General features: G+C 43.7%; 1 protein-coding gene across 3 annotated transcripts; it reads right to left on the bottom strand.

Annotated features, from left to right (window-relative positions):
• Nucleotides 1-5,304: 5,304 nt before the first annotated feature.
• LOC130128210 (class I histocompatibility antigen, F10 alpha chain-like) lies at nucleotides 5,305-22,086 on the bottom strand. Of its 3 annotated transcripts, none has more exons than XM_056297833.1 (12): nucleotides 21,943-22,086; nucleotides 13,848-14,120; nucleotides 13,278-13,568; nucleotides 12,395-12,679; nucleotides 11,269-11,391; nucleotides 9,931-9,960; nucleotides 9,609-9,650; nucleotides 9,317-9,346; nucleotides 8,985-9,014; nucleotides 8,596-8,637; nucleotides 8,284-8,313; nucleotides 5,305-7,024 (listed from the first exon to the last, which is right to left on the bottom strand). In XM_056297833.1, the coding sequence occupies exons 1-12, from the start codon at nucleotides 22,013-22,015 to the stop codon at nucleotides 6,966-6,968; spliced, it is 1,308 nt and encodes a 435-aa protein (XP_056153808.1). In that variant the 5' UTR covers nucleotides 22,016-22,086; the 3' UTR covers nucleotides 5,305-6,965. The 3 variants fall into 3 exon arrangements, with proteins under 3 accessions (XP_056153808.1, XP_056153809.1, XP_056153810.1); XM_056297834.1 differs by lacking the exon at nucleotides 21,943-22,086 and adding an exon at nucleotides 19,305-19,471; XM_056297835.1 differs by lacking the exon at nucleotides 8,284-8,313.

A 22,086-nucleotide genomic window follows, 5' to 3' on the forward strand; every position in this document is an offset into this window, starting at 1 on the left:
GTGGTTCAGTCACTGCAGGAGCAACTCGCACGCTGACTCAGTGTGCAGGAAGAAGGGAAAAGGAGACGGAGCCCGAAAGGTTGCAGAGGACGAAGAGGAGGAGAGCAGGAACGACAGGGACTTCCTCTTCATGACGACGAGCAACGACAGGCCACCAGCCAATGTGAAAAAGAAAGGGATCATGGTGGACGCTGGGGCGACATCTCACATTGTGACTGATATTGCCATGTTCGAGAGCTTCGATAACACTTTCCAGCCCGACGCCCATTCAATCGAGCTGGCAGATGGAACTAAGTGCACGGGGACAGCGCAACGCAGAGGGACGGCGCTGATCTCTCTACTAGACAGCGATGGACGAGAACAAACCGCACAGCTACAGGACGCATTGTATATGCCGACGTACCCGCACGACATCTTTTCAGTGGCAAGAGCAACCAATGCAGGGGCGACAGTGACTTTTAAGAGAGGGGACAGTCACATGCTCACCAAGAAGGGTACCAGGTTTGATTTCCATGAAAGTGGTAATTTGTTCTACCTACCCACTGTTGTGAAAAATGTTGATACTTGCAGTGTGTGCCATGACATGCAAACATGGCATGAGATTTTAGGGCATTGCAACTACGAGGATGTAAGCAAACTAATGGGTGTGGTAAGAGGTATGGAAATACGAGGTAGTGCTGTTAGACCAGCACAGATGTGTGAGATATGTACTAAAGGAAAGTTCACACAAACACGGAATAGAGAGGCAGATAAAAAGGCTACAGAGCCTCTTCAGCTAGTCCATACGGATCTTGCTGGTCCCATGAGAACCCCAAGTCTAGAAGGTCACAAGTATGCACAGTCTTTTACAGACGATTATTCGGGTGCGATGACCGTATATTTTCTCAAATCCAAAAGTGATGCTTTACAGGCCACAGAGAGGTACTTAGCAGACTCCGCCCCCTTTGGAAAGGTCAAAATAATTCGCTCAGATAATGGGAGCGAATTCACCAGTAAAGAGTTCAGAGCACTGCTAACCAAAAATGGCATAAAACATGAAACATCCGCACCCTATTCACCTCACCAGAACGGTACAGCGGAGAGAGGTTGGCGAACCCTCTTTGAGATGGGTAGGTGTATGCTGCTAGACAGCAAGTTACCAGATACACTGTGGAGTCATGCTGTGCAGACCGCAGCACACGTAAGAAATAGGTGCTATAGTAAACGCACCCAGCAAACACCATATGAGATGCTTACAGGCAAGAAACCAGACATGTCCAGACTTCAGAAATTCGGGTCTGTGTGTTTTACATACACACAAGAGAAAGGGAAGATGGACTCCAGATGTAAAGAGGGTGTTTTCGTGGGCTACGATAAGAATAGTCCTGCTTATCTTGTATATTTTCCTGACACACAGAAGGTATCACGACACAGGTTGGTGAAGTTCAACAATAGGACCCCTGAAGAGAAAGAAACACAGACACAGGGACCACACAGTGAATGTCAGGACAGGGAGGTAGAACCCATGGTCTATGACAATGAGATAAATGATGATGAAAATGCATCAGGTCAAAGTGTTGGTGGTGATGTTTCTGAGGTCGAGAGTGAACAGCCAAGCAGTGGGGGAGTTAGAAGGAACCCACCTAGAAATAGGAGAATGCCAGCGCATTTACGGGAATACGACACTGACACAACAGACACACTGGTAATTTGTGTAGATGCTTGTTACAGAGCTGTTTGTGACATACCACAAACTTTTCAGGAAGCTATCAGGTCAACAAAGTCAAAACAGTGGAAAAATGCTATGGATGACGAAATGCAGTCACTGAAAGAGAATGAGACTTTTAAAATCACCCAGTTGCCACCAGGCAAAAAGACAGTGGGGGGCAGGTGGGTGTATTCCCTAAAGAGTGACGCTAATGGGTCAGAAAAATGTAAGGCTAGATATGCAGCTAAGGGCTACAGCCAAAAGGAAGGTATTGACTACGAAGAAACCTTCTCGCCGACAGCTGACATGACTACTGTTAGAGTTGTCATGCAGAAAGCAGTGCAGGACGATTTAGTTTTACATCAGATGGATGTAAAAACTGCATACCTGCATGCAAAAATAGATAAAGAGATATACCTAGAACAACCAGAAGGTTATGAGGAGGTATCAAAAACCGGAGAACGACTAGTATGCAAACTACAGAAGTCCCTTTATGGACTTAAACAGTCCGGCAGGAACTGGTATGCTCTGTTACATGCATACCTCACAGAAAATGGTTTCAAACAAAATCCTGCTGATAACTGTCAATACACAAGGGAAAAGGAAAATGAAAAAGTAATCATTATTGTATGGGTTGATGATCTAATCATTGCCGCTAACAATGAGGATGTTGTGAAAACTGTAAAAATGATGCTCACCGCTAGGTTCAAAATGAAAGACCTGGGGAAACTCAATCATTTTCTAGGGATTGATTTTCACCAGTCAGGGAGCCAAGTCACTATGTCACAAGAGAGGTATGTGAATAAAATCCTCTCCAGGTTTGGGATGCAAGACTGTAAGTCTAGAGAGACCCCATGCGAGGCAAAACTAGAATACACAGAGGATGCAGAAAAAATGGAAGATCCAAGGTTGTATCGAGAGGCAGTTGGGAGTTTGATTTATTTGGCTACTTGCACTAGGCCAGATTTAAGTTTTGTGGTCAGCAAACTTTCCCAACATTTCTCTGATCCAACTGAGGAGCACTGGAACACAGTAAAGCACGTGTTCAGGTATCTCAAGGGTACAAGTCACCGTGGTTTATGTTTTAAAAGGGATTACAAAAGTCAGCTAGGGCTTATAATCCACAGTGATGCTGACTGGGCCTCAGAGGTCTCTGATAGACGTAGCACCACGGGATATTGTGTCAGCCTAAGTGAGAGAAGCTCTCTCATTTCTTGGAAGAGTAGGAAACAACCGACAGTTGCACTATCTACCTGCGAGGCAGAATACATGGCCTTAGCGTCAGCTATTCAGGAGTGTATGTATTTACATCAGCTACTCAAGGGTATGGATAAATACAAATATGCACAAACTAAGGTTTATGATGACAACCAAGGAGCAATTGCTTTAGCAAGAAATCCAGTTAATCGCCAAAGATGTAAACACATTGATATTAAATATCACTTCATACGAGAGACTGTTAGTAGTGGTAAGATATCTCTGGAATACTGTCCTACTGACAGCATGATCGCTGACTTGATGACCAAACCAGCCACAAAGCTACAACTTAAAAAGTTTGCTCAGCACTTGTTTGGTACTTGAACTGCTAAAACGCCATGTATGGTGTGACTCATTGTATTTTTGTTATTTTGGTAACTAATCCCCAAATAGCGGGAATATTTTTGGTTATTGTTTTCTACATTGCACTGTTATACCACAATAAGCTATGTGCGAGTGGGGGTGTTGAATGTTTTATTATAATATAATGTACGCCCTTACTTATTGTGTTCATAGTAATGGATATAACTCCTGTGCCCAGTAGAGGGCAATAATATTATTTGTCCACCAGAGGGCAATGTTTACACTAGGCAGTGCATCAGGATGTGATGTCACTGCCACTTCTTCTGTTGGTAGCCTACCAGTTCCGGTAGACTTGTTGATTCAAGATCATGCGACAACATGGTCGCATGATGAGCCTGATGGAAAATAATTATGCCAAAGGCTAAAGATACTAATAGTGTCAAGTTGTATCAATCTCCACCGCTACGCCGATACATCTGACAAGTATGGTCCAAGCATAGGGGTGTAGGAAATCGTTGGAAAACAAGTACGAATGACATTTTAAGTAGTTCGACTGTCTGTGTTGTTATTTTACCTTTTTTGGCGAGGGAGTTAACATTATCATTCATGATATATTTTTTTTGGGGGGGGGCAAATTCAACTCTTCTAAATATTGAGGGGGGACGTGTCCCCCCTGACCCCCCCCCATGTACTTGTCCAACTAGGTTATCTGTCAACCATATCGGAATCAGAAACAGTCGTTTCATGTCACGCACTTGCGAAACATCGTTTCCCCCCAGCCCACAGCAGTACAACACAAACACACACCCCAAAAACTACACGAACACATCAAAACTAAAAAAATACATAAATGAAATAAATTCACTGTCCATGAGAACGAACGCCAGCCAGGATGACTGCCGGAACGCGATATTATGAACCCTACATAGCCCTCGCCAAAATCCCGTACCCTGTCCCAAATCTCGCGAACGGACGCCGGATTTCCGCTGCGTTGCTAAGGAAACAATCAACTATCAACTCGGTGCGAAGCAAAGCTAACGTTAGCTACCTTCAATTTTGTAATTTTGTATTTTTCGCAATTTTGGACAGCTGGCTGCTTTTGGAATTTTGGACTGCTGGCTGTCAACAACAGAACGGAGGTAAGTAACGTTAGTTTGATTTAAGTGTTTGCCCTGAAAACGAAATTAAGCAGGAAGTCTAGATTATTTTTGGTTTTGATTAAAAATAATCAAAATATTAAGTTACATAACTTATGAATCGTCAAAAAGTGAACCATGGGGTTGAAATTATGATTGTGAGGGAAAGAATAGCCTTAAGTTGACTAACCTAACAATTTTAGGTTACAAGGTCTGCCTCTGCTCCTTGGATACGTTATTGGTATTATATTAAGGTTGATTGTGGATAACTTTGACAGGTTAAATTGTGGGTGTACAGCGTTTCCTTGATGAGCGCTAACCCCATAACAACATATTTTCGCGTTGCTACGGTGGCGCACACGTGACAAAGCCAGAAACGGGATTTTGGCGAGGCCTATGTAGGGTTCATAATATCGCTGCCGGAACTGCCGGTCTGCATGGCCTACCAGTTAGCTTAGCCTGCCCCGCATCCGCGTCCTGTCAGGCCGCCCTCGGTGTTTCCTCTTCGGGCACAGCTCCAGGGCAGGGCCGTGGTCCCTGGGCCCACAGGAGACAGCGGACCAAGTTCTCCCAGCCGAACCAGTACCATCTCTGCCAGCCATCAAATGAAGACAAACTTAAGACACAGACGCGGACAAAGACACTGCATCGACGGTTCTGGGTGAGGTTGCCGCAAATTAATTCGCGCCGCCATCTTCCCACACCGGTACTGGGCGAGGCTGCTGCAAACGTGAATTTGCGCCGCCATCTTCCCACACCGGAAGCGGAAGAATTTTATTTTTGTTTAAAAAACAATATATTTGTAAACTACTAATAAGACCCGTTGGGTCTGACCCTTTAGCCGAGCGGTTAGCGACGTCGCCTTGTGGTGCAGTACACGTGTCGAATCCCGCACCGGGCAACAAAATAACCGGTCACATATTGAATGTTAATGAGCAAAGCTCTTTTTTTATTTAAACACAGGGATATCTTACAATCATAAAACAATTACACATTGATGAGGCCAGTAAAATTCAGATCCATTTGTGAGCTTTCCGATCTGCGCTTGATTGGGAATATCCTTCCATATAACCCCTCTACTTAAAGTTCAGTGGAGTGTTGTATAGTTCAGGACAGTTTTGTCAGAGCACTCACAGCAAAAGTCGAAACTTGATTGAAATCTGGGTGCACATACATTTATGAACACAGACATGAATGGATTTGATGGCACTATGGTGTGAAAGCCCCTTTACATATAATACACAATTTAAAAGCTCATTTGAATGCTGCGGTAGAAGTTGCAGACCGATATTTTGAATTAAGTTAAAATACTTAGCGATTAGCGACAGAGCATAATATAGTATTTCTCACCGCACACTAGGCAACAGTAACCTGCCAACACATCTCCATTATTGACTTCAAAAAATAATCTATTTTAAAACATCCCCATTAACATCATGCGGAAGCTCAGTTTGAGATGACTCCCAGAAAGAACACAAAAAAGTGAAAAGGAGATTTTTGACAACCCGTTACATGAATTAACGAGTATCACATTTAGAAAACCAAAGATTAATTTACAGCATTTATAAACTTCATTGGCTTGAAAACATAAATGCAACTAATTTCTGTCTCATTGTAGCAAGTTTTACTTTCTAAACTTTTTTGTCTGTCTCATTGTAGCAAGTTTTACTTTCTAAACATTTTTTGAATATGGTCAAAATAAGTTTGATTATTGTAACTAATGATGTTTAACATAATAGATTCATAATGTTTACAATGTGATGGATTTTGCCTTGCAAAGCCCTCTGTGCTTTAAATGAAAATGGACTGAGCCGAAAACAAGCTTGACTTATTCCCATGGAGGTTATTATAGTAGCACTGGATACCGGATGTAAAAAACGGCGCCTGATCATTTCCGATGAGAATTGCTCGCCTGACGCATACGCTGAAAGTTTCCGGCTTCCGGGTTACTTCCGGGTACACGGGGTCCACTGAACATGAGCAGAAGTGTTACTCCCATCATGCGTCTAGGCTAGGAGAACGGCTCGTACACGGCCGTGCCGTCACGCAGAATTGTTTTTTTTTCTGGGCTTTGGAAATGTTTTAAAAAAAGATTAAAACCCCATGGCTTAAAAATGTACAATACAAAGAGTAATAATTGACCATGATTATAGCTGCAGGTGTCCTGTCAACAGTTTTACAGGCGCCTCTTTTACAATGGCGGTCTATGGGAAAATGCCGTTTGGGCCGCAGATTTTTCGCTGCTGCAATACCGCGAGTGACCACTGGGGAAAAACTTGGCTGCAAGGCTGAGCGGCGCCGCCGTATCCAGTTCTACTAATACTGAAACTCAACACCCACAGGGATGCTGTTTTCTGTTTTTTCTTGCCCTTTATGTATTATTATTATTATTATCATTATCTGTTTAAGTGGGAGAGCACTGCTGGCGTCATGGGTGGCTGCCACTTCCCCCCCTCATAGATGACTATCATCATTATTATTAATATTATTATTATTATTACATCCATGCTTATTCCATAGCACATTCTATCTTTGGCTCATAGGAGTGATGTCATCATGATGTCTGTTGTAGACAAGTTGTCCTAAGATGTCCCCTGGTTCCAGTTTTCGGAGCTGGAGGAATTGCTCCCAGCGGCGTCCACTACAGGAGAGGACACAGAAATAATCAACAATACAAAAGCTTTCAATCTGCGTGTCTATGAAGAAAATTATTGAACCGAGTTGTTTTTAGTCCCCCCCCCCCCCCCCACCGACTCCATTTTTTCTCAACACTAGAATGACCGGAATTTCTCTCCTACCTAAAACACTAAAACGACCATGGGCGGTCAAAATGACCGCCGGTTGTTAAGCTCCATATTCTGTCAAGATAAATACCCAGTTGAGATATTAATGCATTACATGTGTTAGTATGTCTGTTATGAAACTAACTGACACCAAAATTAAAATTTCTACAACTTTAATACTATTTTTCTAACAATTTAAAATGGCTGCTGCCCAACGACTGTAAATACTGCAGCGCCTCGGTGGTAGTCATGGTGCGTCTGTAACCAGGCATGTTGGCAATAGTCAAAACTCAAGTTTAGACTATTTCTCTGCACTGGAGGGCGCTAGTGTGTTTCTAGGACAGACCAATGAACTTCGAAGGAAATGACGCAACCAACACACGTCGTAAATAGTGACATGGCGCACACCATCCCGCGCAAATTACGAGCAGTCATTTTGAAGGCTCGTGGTCGTTTTAGGTAGATCTTATCATTACTTTAGTACAATTGATCTAAAACTCATTGTAATGCAAATATAGTATACAACTTTAGGACCATTCAGTGGGGGGCAGATCTGTATCTTTCCCCCCCCCCCACATACTTATTAAACTTTGAAAATCCAAAATGTTCAACATGACCCGTCTTGGTCGTTCTGGTGTTAAATGCCATTGTTGTTACTCCTGAGGCACACCTTCCTACCCATCCACCCATCCATTGTCTTAACCGCTTATCCTGCTCTCAGGGTCGCGGGCATGCTGGAGCCTATTCCAGCAGTCAATGGGTGGCAGGCGCGGAGACACCCTGGACAGGCCGCCAGGCCACCACAACGCCCACACACACACACCCATTCATTCCTAAGGACAATTTAGTGCTGCCAATTCACCTGACCTACATGTTCTTGGACTGTGGGAGGAAACCGGAGCCCCCGGAGGAACCCCACGCAGACACGGGGAGAACATGCAAACTCCACACAGAGGACGACCTGGGATGACCCACCAAGGTTGGACTACCCCGGGGCTCGAACCCAGGACTTTCTTGCTGTGAGGCGACCATGCTAACCACTGCGCCACCGCGCTGCCCCACTGAGCCACCGTGCCGCCTACCTTTCTCCCATTCCATAATATTTCACAGTACTCACCAGAGTGTCCATCGCCAGGAGACAGTAACCCTAACAAAGAAATGAGTCGTCGTTACATTAGTGTCTCAGAGCTCATGGAAAATAAGATCAATGGAGAACCTCAGCCATTGTGGTTCTCATCTCTGAAATGAACACTACATCGTTGTACATGCTTCACATGAACAATGTGTGACTGTAGCCTAATGCTGAGTAAGCAAAGTTAGCTAAATCAGACACCACCTCAACTGAGAGACTGTCTGGGAGAAACACTGGCCAGAGTTGTGAATGAATGGATGAGAATAGTAGATAGTCCAGGGTCAGAAATAATCCTACCACTTGTAGAACTGTGCGTTGTGTCTGTACCGCTGCTTCTCCCTAGAAATTAAATGAGGGGACATTATCAGGGCTTCGACTGGTATGAAAGAATGAATATAATATATTCACCTGTCCAGCTAACAAAGACATTGTCTTACAAATACAACTTTTCCATTAGTTTACACAATCACATTTCTAAATATGGAGTTGCAGTTACTTTTATGAGACACTGTGCAGATTAAGACATGAGTCTACACATTCCAGATCAGAAACATTCAACCTGATATGGCTCAGTGACTTAGGTTAATATGTTTATTATGAAACTCTTAAGACTTGTTCCACATACAAATGAACTCCATGATGTCCAACCAAACCACAAAATGCAGAACATATAGACAAACCCTTACCAGAGTCCTTGCTGAAAGACTCCTGGGACCCTACGAAGAGAAGAGAGAAGGGGTTGCTACACTGGAAAGTGGTTCTGTTGGATACTTTGCTTCAGGACACACAACGTCATGAAGCTATATTTCTATCAAACAGGGAAATAAATGTGCTGATGTGCTTGTTTTTTATATGTCAAGTGTGGAGGATACAGCTTGTAGAAAGTGTTTGACTGATGCCACATTGTTCACATGTTGGACATTAGATTTATCTAACTTGGAGTGAAACTCGACCAATGGTGTGGCTGTAAATAAATGGATGAAAAGTGGAAGTGGTGCAGGGACAGATATAACCTCACCCTTCATTTTCTCTCCATCGCTGACATCCGCTAAAAACAAGACAGGGAAAGATCTTCAGGCAGGGCTTTGACTTTTTTAAGTATCCGTCTATAATCTGACGATAAGGAGCTGTAAATGTTCTGTTTTTAATTGGTAATTACTTCACAGATTAATGGTTTTGTTGGCCACACTGGTCAGAAGTACTCTTGGAGTAATGCATTACATTTTCCATTTATCTCATTTAGAAATGTAACTCCTCATATGATCCCGTTCTGTATACATGGGTCAAAATCGATTAAGAAATAAACTTACCAGTCAGTGGCACACACTCATTTTCCCCATTATGGACTTCCACTAAACATGGGAAGAGAAAGACCTTCAGGTTTTTATCCGTTTTATTCATCCATCCATCCATCCATTTTGTTGTTAAGGTTTATTTATTTATCGCCCTATCATTCATTCATCTATCATCCCTCAGGGTTGCCTTAGGCCAAGGCCAAATCCTTAAGGCCAAGGCCAATTCGTTCTGCCTGTCAATAGTAAAACTATCTTTCTATTGATTCATTTGTCTATCCATGTATCTACCCATCCATCCATTCATATTCTAACAAAGTTAAGAGTTTAAGATCCTTACCCCTTGTACATGCTGGAGGTATAGTTTTCTCTGAAACATGACAAAGAATAATGAATTAAGACCATCTGTTTCCCTCAACTTCACCCTCTCAAACATCTTTTTCAAAAGTGAGTATATTAGCTTACTGATTACAGAGATAACCAGTCAAATTATGCACTGACGGTTAACTTTACTTACTGAAATATTCCATACAATAGTGTACTGACATACATCAAATGGACTTTTAATTCTCAATACATGGTGTACTGACACACAACACGGAAACTGGTAACACAGATGAGAGGTGGAAGGATCACACACTTTTTGGATTTTCATGGTATAGGAATTTAACACACCTATTTCAAATGAATGTTTATAAGCAGGGCTTAATTTGTTAAGTATCAACTGAATGAAAGGGACACGCAAAAGAGGTACGGTGTCCTCACAACCCTGACATTCCCGGAAAGAAAATAACGTCATTAAATGCTGAGCATTTCTGCTCAGTGGCATAAATTCTTCAAATGAAGAAGGACGTACAACTCATCGTCTGGCTACGGTGGGCAGCAAAGCCATTCATACCTTTTTCTGAATGGCTAAAGTGAAAGGTGGGGCAAGGGGATGTCCATCATAGAGGGAGCCAGATCAACAACAGGAAGTCTTGATAATCATCAGATTAGATAGGAATTTTATGCCGCTGGGCAGAAATGCATTGCAAAGCTTTTCGGTGGAGTTGAGCATGCATCCTCGGTCAGCACTGATGAGTTACAGCTTGGAAAAAGAAAATATAGCCGCTTGTCTTCTGGAAAACGGGAAAAGCTTCACAAGACATTGTAACACCACTGCTGCCCAGCGAGAGTAATGTGGCACAGCCAGGTCAGACTATTAGTCGCCAACTGGCCCAGAGGAGTTGACCTCCCAGACAAAACTGCAGACCCATATGGATTTGCTTATCGATTAAATCTAACAGTAGGTGACCAATAATAACTGCTGGACCCTGTGAAGCAGATACCAGGATGCAAACTCCAAAAATCAGAGCTGTGCTGGAACAGGCTCCAACAGGATCCGGCTCAAACGAAGCACTGCTTATGATAGTGAAGAAGATGAACAAACTGCACTGACAGGGTAAAACCGCCAGTGGAGCGGACATCTCCTCTTTCAAGATGTTCTTTCTTCATTAAAATGTTTCATTTTTGGGTCAAACTTTGAAATATCATACTGGATTTGGTAACAATTCCAATCTTTAACGTTGTAAAAACATTTGAAAATTAGGGAAAAAAAAGAAGGTAGACAGAATATTTGTATAACCAGGTTCAGTCAGTCTGAATATTGATGTAAGGCTTATATATATATTTTACTTACCAGGTTCGGGATTTTTCCTGAGCCTCCTCATAACAACAACACAAACACCAACACCAGCAGCAACAGCAACAAGAGCAAGAGCAAGAGCAACAGCAATCCCAGTGTTTTCTGTCACTCCTCCATCTAAAAGACAGAAAACAGCTCCTCCGTTATCAAACCCTGGCAAGTTTAAAGCCCCATTTAACCATTAGTTGTTACAATAACTGTCCAACAAACTGGAACCATCACACTTAAAGAGGGGGAACATGCTGAGAAAAAAGTGAGCTCCAGGAGGCGCCCTACAGCACGCGCACAATACGTCCTGGGTTCAACTCTGGCTCAGGACCTTTGCTGCATATCTTACCCACTTCCTCTAAACCTTACATTTCCTGTCCACCTCCACAGACCTGTCAAATAACATCAAGAGTAATAAGAGGTGGAACATAGTGTCCTCAGAGTGACCAACTACAAAGCAGAATGGTAGGAGTTGTTTGTGGCCTAATTATTTTCTGAAGGATCAAAGACAGAGAAAAGTGTCGATATTGTGCATTTGGCCAGGGGTTTGTCATTTTTACAAGAGTTTTTATACGAGGTTTTACAGAGATGGAGGGCACACTGCTCACGAACAAACTTCTCCTGAACCCCCTGGAAGCACTCTGCTTGGTTTGAACCATCCAAAAAGGAGGGCTAATAGTGACACAAGATATTTTTTGAAAAAATAGTGCAAAGCATTTGATCTGATGTCATTCGACAGCAGCATTTGATGATGTTCCTACCACAACACTTAGCTATTTAGAATTTATTTTCACTTAAAAAAAAAACCTATCATGTAACGTGGTCATTGTGTTTTTGATTTCATTTCATGTGCTTTGTTCATCACCAGCTCATTAAAATCTCATCACTTCACTCAGAAGGCCTTCGAAAAGATGCTTAACCTCCAACTTCTCCAGTAGAGCTGCCTAGGGGCCACCAGCAGAGGACTGTGGTTGTACTGGGCAGCTCTCAAGTGTATATATGTGTGAAAATATACAAAGAGAGGATGGCTGCCGAAGAGAATGCATGGCTAACAAACCCCACCACAACAAATCAAGGGTTGGGAAAAAAAAAACAACAACGTTGATAAGACTTTTTAAAACAATCCTCTCACCCCACTTCTTCACAATGTGCACGTTGGAAGCTTGGTGGATAACTTCACATTCGAAGACGCTGGAGTCGGTTTTTAAAATCTCCACTGACAACCTTATCTGGAAGGTTTCGTCTTCATTCGGTCTGACCCCCGTAGATTTCAATCCCTCCGAAGGGGTCAAAACATAATCATTCCTCTTGATTTGCACAATGACGTCTTCGGGGTAGAATCCTGTGGCCATGCAGTTCAAAACACGTTGGGTCTGGACTTTGGACTCTGTTGTGAACACGTAAACCTCCGGCGGAGCTGGATAAAGAACAAAGATCATTAAAATCCTGTTAGCCAATGGCACAGGACGTGTGCTGCATATAAATATCATATAAATATGAAAATACAAGTGAGGGAACGTGTGTTTATAGAAAAGACGGTGGACTGGCAGTCTTAACATTTAGACTGGACATTAATGTTATACAGGCCAAATAACCTCTACATCTTCTGACTTACACCGGACTTGCAAGACTGGATCTATTTCATACAAGTTTGGGATTAACAGATGGTTGGTAAACGGTCCAGTCTGTTGAGGCGTCTGTTAAATTTGCTTCCAGTCCGCCTGACATGACAGACTAAAATTGCTCCTGTAACGGTTCTTGTATCGAAGTAACAAACTGTAAAATCACTTTGGCCTATCTGATGGTAAGTTTGCTTATTTCAACAGACATCTGCGGTAACACAATAACTAAAGCAAAGACAGGGACTACTTAAAATAACAACCCAGTAATACCACTAACAATAATACTGAGGCTGAAGGACAAACATTACAGACTGGCAAAATAAACCCATTTGTGATCTGCCTTTCCAAACAGAGGTACAAGCAGACCGATTGTAAGATTTCAGGTGTACTAACAGGCCTGTTGGAGCGCCTTCTTCCCATACTTCAAGAACACCTCAAGCCACTTGACACACTCGGTCTCCAGGTAATTCTTGGTGTAGTCATTCAGAGGTTGGACTTCGTTCCACTTCGCCGTGGTCTGTTGGGCCTCTGGGATCCCTGTGAGCCAGCGCTTGTTCTCTCCATCAAAGGAGATGAAGTCATCACCGTTGTAGCTGTACGAGTCAATGCCTTTGCTAAACTTTGTTGAGTTGTCTGGCAACACTTCAACCTCACAGCCATGCTGCCACTGAAGAACACTAAGGCCTGCAGAGAGACAATCACAGCTTCAGAAGACAGAAAGACAGACAGCCAGACGTAAACACGCAGACTGAGGGGCAAGAGAGACAGGCAGACTGGCAAACAGTCAGGAGACAGTCAGAAAAAGTTAAAAGAAAAATCGACACAGACAGAAATAGAAAATCACAAAACAAGTCAGCGAGAAAAACAAACAGACAGACAGGCAAACAGATGGGCAGGCAGGCAGACAGAGTAAAGTACAAAAGAAAGGTCAGAGAGACCGTTTGTCTGTCTCTTAGGTCTTACCTGTGTTGTTGTGTCTCATGCGTTTCATGAGGATGCCGAGGTTGACCCCAAACCACTGCTCCTTTTTCAAGCGGGACTCAGTGCCTTTCTCCCAGTAGCTCGGCTCCATCCTCTCCTCCATCCACTTCTGCTTTGGGACCTTTTTTCGCTGCACGCTGTCATAGTAGTCAATCATCTTCTTGTCCAGAAATCCAATGCCCGTGAACTCGGGGATGCTCAATGGTTTGGCGGGCTTGGAGAAGGCCGTGTAGATGTAGGAGAGGGAGTGTGTCTCTGAAAAGAATACAACATAAATAAAAATGTAAAAAGAGTGGATTGGGGTGGTCTTCTATCACCACCTCACTTTTCCCGATTTTCCTACTCAAATAACATGAGCAAGTAAATCGAGATGAAAGATTGCCGAGATGTACACCAAACAGGGGACACGCTAAATGTTTTCAGACAACGAGGGAGACGAGCAGTGTTGATGTTTTGTCACGATGCCTCTGGACTACGGCCGACACAAACGTCTAATCGAATAATCTATCGATGATTCTGACGATGAACTGAATTGATTATAGGTGAAAAGGGTACTTGTGTGTTTTCCTTAATAGCGAGGATGTAATATAAGAATCACTCTGACACAGAGATTCTTTGTGTATAGGTGACCATACAGGAGCATCCTGGGTGGCTGCAGTTTCCCATGCTTGTCTGTGGAGTAGTGGTGACTCAGAATAGCTGTAACTCCAGCTCCAGTGTCTAATTTGAACTCTGTTGTCTCCCCGTTCAACTCAAGAGTTTCTGTCCGCTCATGTTCAACACTGTCAATCTCAATAACCACCTCACCCAGAAAGGTGACATCTTCTGCTCCATGGTCCACAGGTCTTCTGCGATATCACAGATACCATCGGCTGATCGACATTTCTGGGCAAAATGTCCTTTTCGATTGCGTTTACGGCATTCTGCATGCATCTTTGGCGGGGCAATCCTTCCACTGGCGCTTTATTGTGTTTCCACATCTACCACAACCTGTGGCTCTGTTTTTATTTCCTGGCTTGACTTGAGAGCTGTATTTTTGCCCTTTTGTGCCTCTTTGGGTCTGTCGCCTTGCACTTACTGCATCCAAGTTCTCTGACTGCCTCTCATTTGAGCTGCCCCGTAGTATCGGCGGCTCTTCTTTATTTCCTCACTGTGATGCACTCTGGCTATAGTTTTGACTAATGTGAGTTCAGGATCTAACGGCAATGACTCAGTTTTGCATCTCTTAAACCAACAACTATCCTGTCTCTGATCAGTTGTTCTCTTAGATCTCCAAATGCACAGTGCTCTGCTAGGCTATGGACAGCAGTAATAAATGCTTCAGCACTTTCCCCTGGCTCTTGATTGCGCCTGTTGAACCCTGCACACTCAAAAGTAATGTTCCTTTTGCTCACACAGTGTTTCTCAAAAGCTTGCTTCACATCTTCATCAGATTTTTTCTGATCATGACTTAAGGGCAAGACATTCAGTATGTCCTCAGCTTCGTCCCCTCGAGTGCGTCTGTTTATCCAGGCTTGTCGCTATTCTGAAGCACCCGAAACGCCGTATCCACTTTGGCCATTCGCTTGCATTACACTGGTCAACACAATGTTTCTTGCATGGGGTTTTTCCAACGGATTCTAGCTATCTTTTGGGTGCTGAATCCAAATCTGGCATTAGTTTTTGCCTATCACATCAGGTTTTTGAACAATGAAAAATCATTATTTTTGAGAAAACAGCAATTTTAAACTTGAAGTTAAAAAAACACTTGCATTAGACGATCGATAGATGCAAAAATGATTACAATTAATAAATAAACACTTCTACGTCCTCCTCTGTCACACCAGCCATCTGCATGTCCTCCCTCACCACATCCATAAACCTCCTCTTTGGCCTTCCTCTTCTCCTCTTCCCTGGCAGCTCCATATTCAGCATCCTTCTCCCAATATACTCAGCATCTCTCCTCCACACATGTCCAAGCCATCTCTGTCTTGCCTCTCTTGCTTTGTCTCCAAACCGTCCAACCTGAGCGGTCCCTCTAATATACTCCTTCCTAATCCTGTCCTTCTTCGTCACTCCCAATGAAAATCTTATCATCTTCATCTCTGCCACCTCCAGCTCCACCTCCTGTCTTTTCGTCAGTGCCACTGTCTCCAAACCATATAACATAGCTGGTCTCACAACCATCTTGTAAACCTTCCCTTTAACTCTTGCTGGTACCCTTCTGTCACACATCACTCCTGATACTCTTCTCCACCCACTCCACCCTGCCTGCACTCTCTTCTTCACCTCTCTCCTGCACTCCCCGTTACTTTGGACAGTTGGCCCCAAGTGTTTAAACTCATATGCCTTCGTCACCTCCACGCCTTGCATCCTCACCATCCCACTGTCCTCCCTCTCATTCACGCATAGGTATTCCGTCTTGCTCCTACTGACTTTCATTCCTCTTCTCTCCAGTGCATACCTCCACCTCTCCAGGCTCTCCTCAACCTGCCCCCTACTCTTGCTACAGATCACAATGTCATCCGCAAACATCATAGTCCATGGAGACTCCTGCCTGATCTTGTCCGTCAACCAGTCCATCACCATTGCAAACAAGAAATGGGTCAGAGCCGATCCTTGATGTAATCCCACCTCCACCTTGAACCCATCTGTCATTCCAACCACACACCTCACCACTGTCACACTTCCCTCATACATATCCTGCACCACTCCTACATACTTCTCTGCAACTCCCAACTTCCTCATACAATACCACACTTCCTCTCTCAGCACCCTGTCGTATGTTTTCTCTAAATCTACAAAGACACAATGTAACTCCTTCTGGCCTTCTCTATACTTGTCAATCAACATTCTCAAAGCAAACATCGCATCTGTGGTGCTCTTTCGTGGCATGAAACCATACTGCTGCTAGCTGATCATCACCTCTCCTCTTCACCTAGCTTCACCTGAGCGGTTGAATCTCTAATGTAAAAAAAACAAAAACTGAGCTGTATCCTTGTGAGTTGTCTTGAAAGAAAGACTGAAATCAAACATGAACACTTAGTAAAAGGAACCTGGTTATGCTGTTAAAAATAAAATAAATAAATAAATATATATATATATATATATATATGTTTATGCTGTTGAAAAAAAATATATGCGTTTCTTTATGCTGCTGAAAAATGTTTTGTTCATGCTTGTGGCTGACAAGAATGTTTTTATTACAGTTTGAAGTTGCTACTAAGGCTAGATGAATAGTTTGGTTGTGTATAGCTACAGCTAAAGGAATGGGGATGTGGCGATAGGAGTTAATACTGTAACCGGTTATTTTCTTGCCCGGTGCGGGATTCGATACGGGTGTACTGCACCACAAGGCGACATCACTAACCGCTCGGCTAAAGGGTCAGACCCGCTAGCTAGGGGCTAATGTGTCTTATTAGTAGTTTACAGTCGTCACCCTCTTCCGGAAGCGCACCCTCGCGCTTTGTTATTCCCGCGCTCCCAAGAGACTTCTGAGGATCTGCACACTTCCGGATCCCACCGCTGCCACCAATGTAACCGAGGGTTTGTAGATGTCGCCTATACTGTATGAAACTATAAAATAACAAATACGGCGGTTCCACTTTCACACGAGGACCACTTTATTTGGATTCTTCCCCCAACAGAACTCCACAGCAACAACACTGCGTACAGCACTTCCGCTCTCTCTTCAGCCTTCAAAATAAGAGCTCAAGGCATATGCCGTGGCAACAGCTTATAACAGGAACTTAAAATCACTAACAGGCTGAGTCCAGAAAAATAGGTTACAGTATCATGATACTGTAGAGGAGCTCAAGCAGGAGTCGTGACAACTTTCTCTTTCGGCTACACAACGCGCGCCATTGATTCCTTCCACCATTACAACAACAACCAAAACAACCCGCGCAGCGGAAGTGTGTCACTGTAAACCCAAACCGAGGAAACAGCAGCTGTAAACTAACGTTCCTACCAGCTCAATAAGGGGAATTATGTAGCCCCATAACCACCACAATACAGCGATTCTGAGATACTCTATTCGTTGCAAGACAATTTAATACAGTGTTTCTCAACCCAGTCCTCAAGGAACCCCAATCCTGCAGATTTTCATTGTAACCCTGCATAGGTAGCCCCGCTTGTACTTACTCGACCAATCATCTCGCAGCACTTAATTATGCAAGGTGTGCAACATCTGACAAAATTCATTGCTGATTGGTTGAATAACTACAAACAGGTACCTATTCAGGGTTGCAAAGACAATATGCAGGATAGGGGGTCCTTGAGGACTGGGCTGAGAAACACTGATCTATGATATATCATGACGTATGTGTAAAAGAAGAGGACGAAATATTCCTGAAAGGGCGAAGAGTATTTGTTCACAGTCTTTGTATTTATTCACTACTGTACGTTGTGGTGTCTGCTTCAAAACTGACAGCTGAGTTGACAATATAAAAACACACCGACTACAACTCGTCCTTGCTGCTCTTGCCAGTGAAGCCGGTTCTCTTTCCTCCATTCCGGGTTAAAGGCGGTGTGACGTAGACAGCACACGGACGCCTTGTTTACGTTTTTAACCAATGCTAGTGTAAACTACTACTAAGACACGTTAGCCCCCTAGCTAGCTAACGGGTCTGACCCTTTAGCCGAGCGGTTAGTGACGTCGCCTTGTGGTGCAGTACACGCCGTATCGAATCCCGCACCGGGCAAGAAAATAACCGGTTACAATATGTCGGATATTTATTTGACGCGGCGGCTTTCAGCCAATCACGTGTTAGACCGGAGATCTTATCGTTATGCCGCGTTCCAGCGCAGCTCCGAAAAGGGCGTCCGGTTCGAGGCTGCGCCGGACGGAGGACAGGACACTGAAAAGCCGGACTGTCCGGCCTAAAGTGCCCCAACACCGCCGCCTCTTCGGTTTCTTGTAGAGCCAGCAGGCAGAGCGTCTCTCCCTCGTCGTCAGCGTCGGACGCCATTAACAGAAGAGCGTAAACAGCGCGCAAGGATTTGTGGGTAATGTAGTGTTTCGCGGGCAGTTTTTTTTTTTTTACAGGAAACTACAACGCGGAAGTGCGCTCGACTGTGGAGAGCCCCCGCGGAGTCCGAACCGCGGACGTTCCGCCCGGGCATGTTTGGGCCTTAAGCCGAACGCTGTTGTTAAACACACGTCCCCCTCTGTGAAAGGGCCGCGCTGTGACGTCAGCGCGCCGTCGGAACTCCGGATCCGGGTTGACCGTTTGGGACCCCGATCACTATCAGCCACATGAGTACGAATCGTTAAGACTCGAGTCCTTCACTCGGTAAAACGTGGATTAAAGTGTCGAAGGAAACCCGGTTATGTTGTTTTTCATCCTTGATTAAAACAAGCATGGCTGTCGCTGAACCTCCAAGCTGAAAAAAACCCGACCTCCGCTGCCACAGGTTTACTTTCACTTTCACGTCATCTCGCATAAGACCCGCACTTACCGCCGCTCGCCGCCCCAAAGGTCCCGAGCAAGGCGAACACCGTTGTTAAATACATGTTGCCCTCCGTGAAGGGTCTGCGTTCACGTTTGGGACGTCAGCGTATCGTCCAAACCGAACACGGCCGCGGGTCCGAGGCTCCGCCGCCCATCGACCTTCAGCACGAACCTGCCCCAACTAAGCTGATCAGGCGACGTCGTGGTTAAAGATAGGGTAGGGTGGGTGGGGTTACGCATAGGGTTAGCCAATCAGATACAGCGGGGGGCGGGTCTTCCTAGAATCCGGCGAGTCTTGCCTAGAAAGGCAGTGGGACCCATAATAAAGTGTGGAGGAGCGCGTGGCTGCTCTGCTCTGTATGTTAAATACCATCATTACAAATGGTGTATACACATTACCGCCCACTACTCTCCACAGCGACGCAATAAGGTTTCAGGTTTCTTGGGTGGGGTTTGTTTTGCTCTCCTCCGTGCAGCCTCACTTTATTTCAGTACAGTCTGAAAGTCAACTTGAAGAGAGTAGAGACGAGGCGTCTGTTACGTTCAGGAAACAGCCCACCTTTCACTTTTTTTTTTAATCATATTTATGTTTACTAGAAGGACCCCGCTACAATGTAGCGGTTTGGTTCTCCACCCGTCTAAATCTCCCTCCTCTTCATCCTACCAGCTAACCACCTTTCCCCCCCCCCCACTCCAACTCCCTCCCCCCCAAATGCTCAGAATCATCTGAAATGCCGAGAAAAGTGGTTTTTAGCCATTTTTAGAAAATGCATATTTTGCATAATTATGCATAATTGTTACAATTATTTTAATTTTCTACGATTTTTCTGGTCCTCTCGGGAACAATACCTACCACCTCCAAAAAAAAGTAGGATCATAAGTGCATTTTTGCAAAAATGCATATATTTTGCATAATGCCAAAACATTTCTGAGTCCCAGAAATTTTTTTTTTATATAGGTGAACAAATCAAAGATGCTCAGAATCATCTGAAATGCCGAGAAAAGTGGTTTTTAGCCATTTTTAGAAAAATGCATATTTTGCATATTTATGCATAATTATGCCTAATTTTAATTGTCTGGGATTTTCCCCCTTACTCTCTGAGAGAATACCTACCACCTCCAGACATAATTAGGATCATAAGTGCTTTAGTTTTCGGTCCCGCTATCTACACTAACTAACACACACACACACACACACACACACACACACACACACACACACACACACACACACACACACACACACACACAGTTGATAATTACGGGACAACACAGCTGAAAACTTGGTTTAGTAGGTTTCCTGGGGGCTTTCAGCTGCAGTCGCTTACAGTGATAACGAACCTTACAAAAAATAAAGGCAAGGAAACGCTCCCTGTGATGGGCCATGCTGAGGAGAAACATGAAGCAGACGCAGTTTGTAATCAATGGGCTAACACACGCACAACAAATACCACCGCGGTACTTACAGGTTCTGCTCAGCCCGAGATGTTTTATTGTCCTTGCTGCTACATTGTGTCGCTGTAAAGCCCCTCGAGGCAAATGGGTAATTTGTGATATTGGGCCGTACACATAAAATGGACTTGACTTGACTCGACCAGGAGTTACAGTTGAGTAGAGCTGTTATTTGAAAGCAATATTGATAACGCACCTAAATATATATATATATATATATATATATAACTTGTTTGAGAAAAAGTGAGCTGGTGGAGGAATGAGTTAGAATTACAGACAGTAGTTAAAATTAATCTCAGATAAGAGGAATTATAAACACACACACATTCATGCATAATACTCACACACATAGATACATAACACACACAAATACAGAATACACACACGTATACACACATAAATACATAACACACACACACACAAATACAGAATACACACACGTATACACACATAAATACATAACACACACACACAAATACAGAATACACACACGTATGCACACATAGATACATAACACACACACACAAATACAGAATACACACACGTATACACACATAGATACATAACACACACACACAAATACAGAATACACACACGTATGCACACATAAATACATAACACACACACACAAATACAGAATACACACACGTATGCACACATAGATACATAACACACACACACAAATACAGAATACACACACGTATACACACATAGATACATAACACACACACACAAATACAGAATACACACACGTATGCACACATAAATACATAACACACACACACAAATACAGAATACACACACGTATACACACATAAATACACAACACACACACAAATACATAACACACACACGTATACACACATAAATACATAACACACACACACAAATACAGAATACACACGTATGCACACATAAATACATAACACACACACAAATACAGAATACACACACGTATGCACACATAAATACACAACACACACACAAATACAGAATACACACACGTATACACACATAAATACATAACACACACGTATATAATACACGCACACATAAATACATAATACACACACACACGCACGCGCGCACATTATGGGACGACTGTCACCACGAGGCGAACGGAAGTCCGACGGTGAAGTCCGACGGTGTCTCACTTTTTACTTTCACTTTAGAAACGCGGTTTGTGTACTTACCGCCCGCACTTGCTCCAGTGATTGCCCATGTTTGTACCAGAAACAAAGCAAAGCAGGTTGTTAATGGATCCATGGCGTTAAATCATGTTAGTTCTTCTGGAAAGCGGAGGTTCACCCGTACAAACCGACGGGCTCGCTGCGCCG

Source organism: Lampris incognitus, chromosome 18 (assembly GCF_029633865.1).
Source record: "Lampris incognitus isolate fLamInc1 chromosome 18, fLamInc1.hap2, whole genome shotgun sequence".
Lineage (NCBI taxonomy): Eukaryota > Metazoa > Chordata > Actinopteri > Lampriformes > Lampridae > Lampris > Lampris incognitus.